General features: G+C 40.1%; 1 protein-coding gene across 2 annotated transcripts in view; it reads left to right on the top strand.

Moving 5' to 3' along the window:
• Positions 1-10,236, top strand: part of mdn1 (midasin AAA ATPase 1) — a 206,600-nt gene that overhangs the window by 47,582 nt on the left and 148,782 nt on the right. For both annotated transcript variants that reach the window (XM_017437728.3, XM_037980849.1), the window contains exons 24-27: positions 2,678-2,856; positions 4,483-4,691; positions 7,574-7,720; positions 7,816-7,957. In XM_017437728.3, coding sequence (XP_017293217.1) covers positions 2,678-2,856; positions 4,483-4,691; positions 7,574-7,720; positions 7,816-7,957 — 677 coding nt within the window. The remainder of the gene's footprint in view (positions 1-2,677; positions 2,857-4,482; positions 4,692-7,573; positions 7,721-7,815; positions 7,958-10,236) is intronic.

A 10,236-nucleotide genomic window follows, 5' to 3' on the forward strand; every position in this document is an offset into this window, starting at 1 on the left:
AACTTTTCTCCTTCTTGCATTTAGCAGCAACTCGAGCACATTGCTGCCCCCTATATGTCAAGAGGACAAATAACATCTTTTCTGTTCAAATTGCCAACCCGCCACAGTGGCGTGTGTGTTGATCAAATTCACCCGCCACTTCAAATATTTACCTGCATTTGGCCAGTGGCGGGTGCTAATTTCCACCCCTGGTCCAGGCCATGTGAGAGAGGCATAAACAGACTTTTGTCCCAGTTAATAGTGAAGCCAGAAAGCTGTCTTAAGTTTATTTTATTAGAGTAAGGAGCCGAGTAAGACAGTCTGTGACATCTGAAAGAGTCGGAATCACATTGTCTGCGTACAGACCTATGGGACTGTCTGTAGCGTGGTCCGAAATGCCGGCGATCAAAGAGTTGACCCTGATGGAAATAGCAATGGGTGCCAAGGCGAGAGGCAACAACCCTAACTGGTTCCACAATGCAATAGAAAAGGAGTGGACCTGTCGTGATTGGTCAGGATATAGGGTCAGCATAAAGCATTTTTAATTGAGTCATAAATTTGTCACCAAAGCCAATTTTTTGGAGTGTTGCATACTCCCACTCAATTTGGTGAAATGCCTGCTGAGCATCTAACGAAATAACTGCCGAGCCTGGTGGGTTGGTGAGGTACATAACGTGTAGGAGTCGACGTGTGATGGAAAACGAAAACCTGTTAGCGATGAAGTTAGTTTATTCGGGATGGATCAGTGTGGCTATGTATTTGTTTAGATGATTAGTCAATACCTTGGCAGCTGTCTTTTGGTCACTGTTTAGCAAGCTTAAGGGGCGATATGACACAGCATTGGAGCAGTCCCTGCCATTTTTCAGGAGAAGGCAGATGTGGTCTTACAAACTTTTTAGGAAAGATTCCACCTTTCACTGAAGAGTTCACTATACGAAGGAGAAGTGGGGTAATCACATCTAAATGACTTATAAAATTCGATTCCGAACCCTTCAGAGCCACAAACATTACCACAAGTGAATGAGTGGATCACAGTTTTGATTTCTTCAATTTATAAGTTTAGGGTCAGTTAGGAGTTGGCCAGAGGGTGAAGAGATGGTATGTATTGCTCTACCTGCTAGTGTGCCTTTTGGTTGTCTGGAGAGCAATCTGTCAGACTTATCTCCCAATTCAAAAATGTTTTGTTTAAGTTTGTGAATTTATTTATCGACCTGTTCCCCAAGCATGTGATTGTATTAAAATTTTATCTTCAAGGTGGCACTGAGAGTATTTTCGTCATTTGTATTATGATAGTTGTCCTCCAACACTTCCAATTCAGTCTGAATATCTACAGAGCACCGTGATTTAGCCCTTTTGATTGAAGACTGATATGAAATAATGTCACCCAGCAATACCACTTTAAAAAACTCCCATAAAACTGAGTCAGATATTTTTCTTCATTAAAAAGAAGAAAATCTGAAAACTTGACTGAAATATAGTCCTGTAAGGTTTTGTCCGAATTGAAAGGGTGGTTAAATTTCCAATTAAACGAGGGAGTATAAAGGTTGAAGTGGATCTGTATTAAGAGAGGCATGGGGTCTGAAATTAAGATGCTGTGATACACTGAGTCAACTGGTGGAATCAATCAAAACTGCAAGCTTTGGATATGTAGGACGTCTACTAGTCTTCCAGTGAAAAAACTTGAATGCTTTAGTGCAGTAATTAAATGTTAAATGGAGGCAGTAACACGGAGCTCTGCAAAACGCGTCTACTCCATTACTGCACNCACCACCACCACCACACACAGGCCCCACCCCCTTAAATGCACTTTTAAGTGAGAACTAAATTGTCCTAACAGTTTTGTCGAGAAATGTTTGAAAAGGTTTTTTCAGTTAAATGTTTTCCAAGAAAAAAAGGTGTAGTAAATTCATTTGACAATACAGACACTGACATGAAATTATGAATTTACATAGATTTTACATTTTTGAAGTATTTTTTTAAATACTAGGCTAATACCGTAACAGCCAGCCAGTAATGTAATAAGTTCGATTACTTTTTCTCTGTAGAATGATGAACTTCAAATAATTTGGAAATGACCTTTGATCCTTCCCAGATTGATGGGTAGCAACAGTTGCTTCTCTAAGATCATTGCTAATGTCTTTCTGCCTTGCTTTTACAGAGGTGGTTTCACTAATGATGATCAAATAATCAGTACATTTTTAACAGCAGCTCCTGGCTGATACTAAATCTTTTAAATCCTCTGGAAGCAGTAAGGCTGGAGTGAAATTTTCAAACACAGCCATTCTATGTTGTTTTTTTAAATAAATAACATGGATTCTGTTGTGTGTTTTGGTTCATATGTAAGATTAAAATAAATTTAGACTGACAACGACCAGATCAGTTTTTCTGCATCTTGATACATAAAACCCTAGAACTGAAAGAGGATGGACCATCTTTTTTCCATGACTTTATGTTATCACTTTCATCACTGCATGACTCCTAACTGCTGCAGTCACATTAAAAATATTTATGGGCTGATTTATGTGAAAGCCAAACAGTTCTTTATTATCACGACAGACTGTTAAATGACTCAGCAATAGCTAGTAGCTCCAATCTATAGGCATTTAAATGAATTTGGGACAACTGCACTACACACTGAACTAATAAATGATCAATAGTATGTCCTTCCATCAACTTCTCTCATGTTTGGGACTCACAGGATTCATCCAGTGCTGATCCAGGGAGAGACATCTGTTGGGAAGACCAGCCTCATCTGCTGGCTGGCTGCAGCCAGTGGAAACCAGTGTGTGAGAATCAACAATCACGAGCATACTGACATCCAGGAGTACATCGGCTGCTACTCTTCTGATGACCGGGGCAAGCTGGTGTTTAAAGAAGGTACGAAGCGGCAACCTTATCAAAAAAATACAAAAAGTCGCAGGTCATGGGTCTTGCAACAGGATAATGACCCAAAACACACAGCTAAAAACACACAAGAATGGCTAAGAGGAAAACATTGGACTATTCTAAAGTGGCCTTCTATGAGCCCTGACCTAAATCCTATTGAACATCTTTGGAAGTAGCTTAAACATGGCGTCTGGAAAAGGCACCCTCCAAACCTGAGACAACTGGAGCATTTTGCTCATAAGGAGTGGGCCAAAATACCTGCTGAGAGGTGCAGAAGTCTCACTGACAGTTACAGGAATCGTTTCACTGCGGTGATTGCCTCAAAAGGTTGTGCAACAAAATATTAAGTTAAGGGTACCATCATTTCTGTCCAGGCCTGTTTCATGAGTTTTATTTTATTTTTTTAATTTTGTTGAAGCATGGTTGAAAAGCAATGTCTGACTTTCATTTCTTCATTTTTGTAGAATTTTTATTTATTATTACTTTTTTCAGATTGTAGTTATTTCTGTGACCATTGTGGGTTTGTCTTTCATTAAACGAGGGGTAGCAAAAAGGTCCCTCACATCAAACTCCTACCACTCTTGGCTCTGACTCTGCATCCACACATGCTTCTGCACAGAGGTAGCAGCCACAGCTCCAAAAAAGGTCATAATTAACATTTTCGCTCTTTTTATTCTCTAACTTCTTTTATCTTTCATCATTTTGATGTACCCGAATTGGACAGCAACTTCAAAAGCCATACACACATGCTAACACTTGCAGCACCCATATTTACTTCCATAAATTCAGCGTGCGGAGTGGGACGTCATATCTTCTGTTCATATTGCTCATTTCAGGAACTGGAAACTATTTACCAGAGTCTGATGGCCATGCCAAAAAATTGGATTTGAGCAAAAAATTGGAATTGAGCATTAAGATTCACAGTGTTAACATAGCTTTAATCTCATGCAAATCCACAATGTGACCCCAATCAGACATGTCATGTTCTGGTAATGCAGTCTGATAAGTCTACGAGGCATCCTTTGTGTTCGCTGACCTTCACTGTGTGTCTTATCCTCCAGCAACAACCTGATAACTTATAGGTCCACCGCTGATGGTCATCATTTCCCTTAAGTTTATGTTCTAGACCAGTGGTGTCCAATCCTGGTCCTCAATGGCCACTACTCTGCTTGTTTTAGTTTGTTTTCCTGCTCTTTAGCATGTCTTCAAGTTCTGCAGAAGCCTCATTCATTTAAATCAGGTGTGTCAAAGCAGAGAAACTCCTAAAACATGCAGGATAGTAGCCCTCCAGGACCAGGATTGGACACCACTCTTCTAGACATACCAGCTCCTTGCAAATTGAATCATTAATAGACCCATAATTTTTCTTCATGTGAGCCAGATTACGTTATGACCATTTCTTTTGGGTACCTGCATGTTTTTGAACTGTTTTGTTTTTGAGTGGATGTGTAATGATAGTGAAGAAATCTTTTTTCTTTAAGGGTTAGAATACAATAAGTTACCTGAACTGAATGCAACTGAGTCATGAATTAATGTCATTTAAAGTTTTCCACCATATATTCCACAGCCAGCTGTGACACTACTTGAAGTCTAATATGTACTATTTATATGCTTTAGGTGTTTTGATTGATGCCATGAGGAAAGGCTACTGGATCATTCTGGATGAGCTGAACCTTGCCCCTACTGATGTCCTGGAAGCTCTCAATCGACTACTGGATGACAATAGGGAGCTGTTTGTGACTGAGACTCAGGAGGTCATCAAGGCTCATCCAAGATTTATGCTGTTTGCAACCCAAAATCCTCCTGGTCTTTATGGTGGCAGAAAGGTATTTAATATTAAAACTAGAAAGTTCAGCCCAAACCGATCTAAGAGGTCTCTAAAGATTACAAGAATGATTAGCTCTTAACTACTGTGGAGTAGTATTTCTCAGGAGTACAACCATGCCACTGCAATGCAGCAGTGTTTCCATGCTAAGAGCGTTGAAAGTGTTCTGTTTTTTATTGTTATTATTTATTTATTTTTTATTCCATAAATCTGACATACTGCAGCCTAAACCAGAAAGAGGTTAGGTTTGATATTTACATGGTGGTAACTAGGGCTTGTGAATGAGGCTCACAAAAATACTAAGACATGTACACCTGTAGGGGGTGCTATCATTGAGGTTTTTGCATTTTGTTCTATTACTTCTAAACTGTAAGCCTCACAATTAAAAGCCTTATATCTATCCAATCCCTGCACTGTACAGCATCGGATGGTACAGGCTACACCCATTCCCACCTAAATTTTATTTTGCTACCACATGAAATTAGTAAGCAGGCTAAGCAACCGCCAACCAATTTGGCCCAGTTTGACAGTGGCCAATAGAAAGCTTTTTTTTTTTGCAGTTTTTTTTTCTCTTCAATGATTAAGTGCACCTACAACAGTAGGTTAAAAAGTGCAGTCATATAAATAATGCTCTACATCGAACAATCAAGGTAAAAACAACTTTAGGTTACTTTCGTAACCCCGGTTCTCTGAGTAGCATGAGTGAGTGTCTCACATTGGGAACGGCCCTGACGTCACCTCATCAGAAGCTCCTATTACATTACGCCAGCCAGGATTGGCTGGAGATACGCTCGTCAGCGTCAGAGAGGGCAGAGTCCCTCCCCCTATAAATAGGGCTGACGCTGCACTGAGAGTTTATTCAAAAACGTTCACCTCTTTCTCGCAACGTCAGAGCAAGGAGGGTGACCTGGTGAGACACTCACTCAAGCGCCCGGCGACCGAGCTTGCGCGCGTGTCTGTGGACAGTTTAGCTGGGCTCAGAGAAAAAAGGCAGTACCAACAGGGACCTGGTTGGAACTTCTGCTCGTTGCGAGAAGAGGTTTTTGAATAAACTCTCAGTGCAGCGTCAGCCCTATTTATAGGGAGAGGGACTCTGCCCTCTCTGACGCTGACGAGCGTATCTCCAGCCAATCCTGGCTGGCGTAATGTAATAGGAGCTTCTGATGAGGTGACACCAGGGGCGTTTTTGTCTTTTTCCTGGCAGCTGCATCTCTAACATCCTTCTACCAATATACCCACTGTCCCTGCATGTGTCCCTGCACATGTCCAAACATCTCAGTCTGGCCTCTCTAACTTTTTCTCACAGTCGTTCAACCTGTGCTCTACCTCTGATGACCTCATTCCTAATACTATCCATCCTTGTCACTCCCAAGGAGAACCTCAACATCTTCAGCTCTGCCGCTTCCAGTTCAGTCTCTTGTCTTTTTGTCAGAGTCACTGTCTCCAAAACATACAACATAGCTGCTCTCACCGCTGTCTTGTAAATCTTTCCTTTGACCTTTGCTACTACCCTGTCGTCACAAATCATTCCAGAAACATTTCTCCATCCACTCCATACTGCGTGCACTCTCTTCTTCACTTCTTTACCACACTCCCCGTTTTCCTGGACAGTTGAGCCTAAGGGCTTAAAGTCCTGCACCTTTGTGACCTCTGCTCCTTGTAGCCTCATTGTTCCACCTGCCTCCCTCTTATTTACACACAGGTACTCTGTCTTGCTACAGCTGACTTTCAACCCTCGTCTCACAAGTGCATCTCTCAACCTCTCCAGGTTCTCTTCCACTTATTCCCTGTTCTCACCACAGATCACAATGTCATCTGCAAATATTATTCATGGAGATTCCTGCCTGACCTCATCTGTTAGTCTGTCGTCATCACCAGATCAAACAAGATCCTTGATGCAGTCTCACCTCCACATTGAAGATATCAATCTCTACTACAGCGCACCTCACCACTGTCCTACTGTTCTTATGCATTTCTTGTACCAGGCTAACATACTTTTCTGGCTCTCCAGATTTCCTCATACAACACCACAGCTCTCCCCTCTGCACTCTGTTATATGCTTTTTTAAAATCTGCAAAGACACAATGAAGTACTTTCTGACCCTCTCTGTACTTCTCCATCTTTTCCACGACCACGGGATGTGTCTTTAGACACGGTTGTTTAGGAAAAGAGAAGCAACTCATTGCACCAGTTGGGGTTAAATAACAGCTGAAACATAATCGCCCATGCAGTAATTATCCAACAGGAGGCGCATACCTATTTGCTTAGTAAAATCCTGGTGGCGACTCTTTTTCTGGCCAGGCAGTGTGTGTGTATATACATACATACATAACATTGTGTATATATATATATATATATATATATATATATATATATATATATATATATGTATGTGTGTGTGTGTGTGTATGGCATGGACGAATTTTTCTGTATCATTTTGAGACAAGATGTTTCTAATTTTTGTGATATTACACAGATGGAAGAAAATTTTGAACTTTTGCATTTCTTTTTCTCAGTCCGATCCTATTCTTTGCACAGTTTGACCATTAGGGGAGCTAAAAACACAACAACTATATTTCCTATAAAATGATTTTTGTTGGTCTTTAAAACTTGACAAGTGTATTTTGGCATAATTTGAGAGCTTGGGGACACGTATACACTCCAAAATACTAGTTCTTAAGCATAATAAAGAAATACACTAATGGATGTAATAAAACAGTAGATGTCGTCTTTAGGAACTTGTACCACTTATTACTCTTTCTATTTGATCCATTCTGATTTTAGTGATATTTGATATATAAGTTAAGTTGACCACAATATGCTTAACTTCTTTCTCTGCTGCAGTTTGAAATAATCAGTAAATACTTATCTCCTCCTGTCTAGGTGCTCTCCAGAGCCTTTCGGAACCGCTTTGTGGAGCTCCACTTTGATGAGCTGCCCAGTGGAGAACTGGAGACCATTCTTCATCAGAGGTGCAACTTACCTTCATCTTACTGCACCAAGCTGGTCAAAGTCATGCTAGACCTTCAGGTAACACTACAGTTTCTGGGTAATTTAAAAAAATGATCTACATATTCTGGGAAATCCAAATGACAGTTTTCAAATGCCTCCCTCTATCCATCCAGTCATTACGCAAAGGATCTTCTGTGTTTGCGGGTAAGCATGGCTTCATCACCTTAAGAGATCTTTTCCGCTGGGCAGAGCGCTACAGGCTGGAGGAGCAGACAGAGGCCTCTCACGACTGGCTACAACATTTGGCAGATGATGGTAAGGCTCATTATACAGTGCCATTAGGTTTCCAACAAACAAAACAATTTAATTTAATTCAATTCAATGTATTCATATAGCGCCCTTTAACAACAAAAGTTGTTACAGGGCACTATACAAAGAAGTACAAGGAAGTACACAGTCCAGATCACATCAAATCATGTGCTGTTCATTTCAGTCCAAAACAAATTAAGACTTAATATGGTTACACACAGTCAATTCAATCCAATAAAACAATCAAAATTCATATGTTACTAAATGCCAATTAGTAACAGTTATCTAACTCAGGAAAACAACACATTGTCAAACTTTTGATTCATTGTAATTTGTAATCCTGAACAGCACAGAGGCAACAGTGAAAAAGGAAACAATTTTCCTTTTAACAGGAAGAAACTTCTAGCAGAACCAGGCTCAGGATGAGTTACCATCAGCTACACCTAGCTGGAGGTTGAAAAGACATGAAAGAAAGTTTAATAAACAGGAAGTAGTCCAGGTGTTTTCATTATGGGAAGTCTAAACCTATAGCAGCATAACTGAAGGATAGCTCAGGAAACCCAAGCCAACCCTGCCTATAGGAATTATCAAAAAGGAAAGTCTTAAGTCTAGTCTAGGATCCACAAGCTTCAGTTTGAGAGCAAAGTGCTCTGTTAAGAAAATATGGAATAATAAGTTATTTTATATAAGATTAAGCTTGGTTGTTGAGAGCTTTGTATGTTAGAAGTAAGATTTTAATTTCTATTCTGAATTAGACAGGAAGTGGAGAGAAGCTTAAGTGGAGAAATATGATCTCTCCTCCTAACTCTCATCAGAACTCTGGCAGCAGCATTTTGGATCAACTGAAGACTTTTTAGAGAGTTTTTTTGGACACCCAGATAAAAAAGAATTACAGTAGTCCAGCCTAGACGTGATAAATGCATGGAGCGGTTTTTCTGCATTTTCTGGGACAAGATGTTTATAACTTTAGTTATATCGCAAAGGTGAAAGAAATCAGTCCTGGTAATATTCTAAAATAGGAGTTTAGGAGTCATGTCCTGATCAAAAATAACACCAAGGTTTTTTATATCAGTATTATGGGCCAAGGCTGCAAAGTTTGTTGCTAAGTTGCTCATGTTAAAAAAACTAAAGCCTCTATCAGGAAAACAACACATTGTTGTCTGAATAGAGACAACAATGTGTCTGAAAACATTTTAACAACTTCAAGCTGGGACATAAGGCCGCTTTATACTCCATAAGAAGTCACAAAATCGTATCTCACTGATGTAGTTGCAAGACAAAAATTGCGACCACCCCTTCTTGGCACAAGGTCCAGGCAAAACTTTTTTCTCACAGAGGTATGCGCCAAGTATTGTGTGATTGATCAGAAATAGTTGTGGACGTGCTTACATGGAAAAGCCAGTGAGCTTTAATGGAGTCATTTTGCTTCTACTGCTCCGCTGAGAATCAACTGCCTGAGACTGTTAAAAAATACAGCTGTCTTTACAACTGTTCCAACAAAATTTATAAACATAAACTTAAAAGCATTTTTAGAAAATGGAAAAAAAATTGTAGAAGGAGATATCAAAGTTGTTATGCACGAAGGAGACATCACAGAAACACAGGCAGAAAGTATGCATCAGCCGGGCAGTGTTGGGACACGTTTGTTTTGTTTGCTTGTTTCTGTGCACCATCTTTTGGACATAGTGGCAGTCTCTTTGTGACAAATTTGCAAAATTCTGAACAGAAACTGGAGAGTGGAGAAGCCTGTCAGAAAAAAACTGTTCCAGCAATGTGAGTGGAGGGAAGGGCAGTGTGTCCTGTGGTCTATGCATGGAAACAAAAATATCTCACAATTAGTGCTGGGCAATATAACGATACATTTCGTGGGGATGATAGAAAAGTGTCTATCGTGATATATTTTCTTCTATCGTCTCTATCGTTTCTATCGTCTCTATAGTTTCTGTCGTGTCTATCATAATTGTATCAATGATTCATGTAAATATTTCATAACGTAGGCTACGACAAATGTATTAGTGTTGTCACTTTGCATACATTCAGTGTATATAAGTAATAAATAAGAAGAAAAAATAACTATTTTGCGAAGAACCTCCGTTTTATGACATGACGCTGCTTTACATGTAGGTTTGCGACATGCTTTACGGCAGCGGCTTTCTGTGCGGCCCGGTGTTTTCACCATGAGTGCTGAAAGATGGAGACGCATGAAGTATCAAACACGGGGTCACAACAAGTAGAGACAGCTAGCAGGCAGCCCAAGAAGAAAGACTTTTACCAAAACAAGGGGG

The sequence above is a fragment of the Kryptolebias marmoratus genome, linkage group LG17, assembly GCF_001649575.2.
Source record: "Kryptolebias marmoratus isolate JLee-2015 linkage group LG17, ASM164957v2, whole genome shotgun sequence".
NCBI lineage: Eukaryota > Metazoa > Chordata > Actinopteri > Cyprinodontiformes > Rivulidae > Kryptolebias > Kryptolebias marmoratus.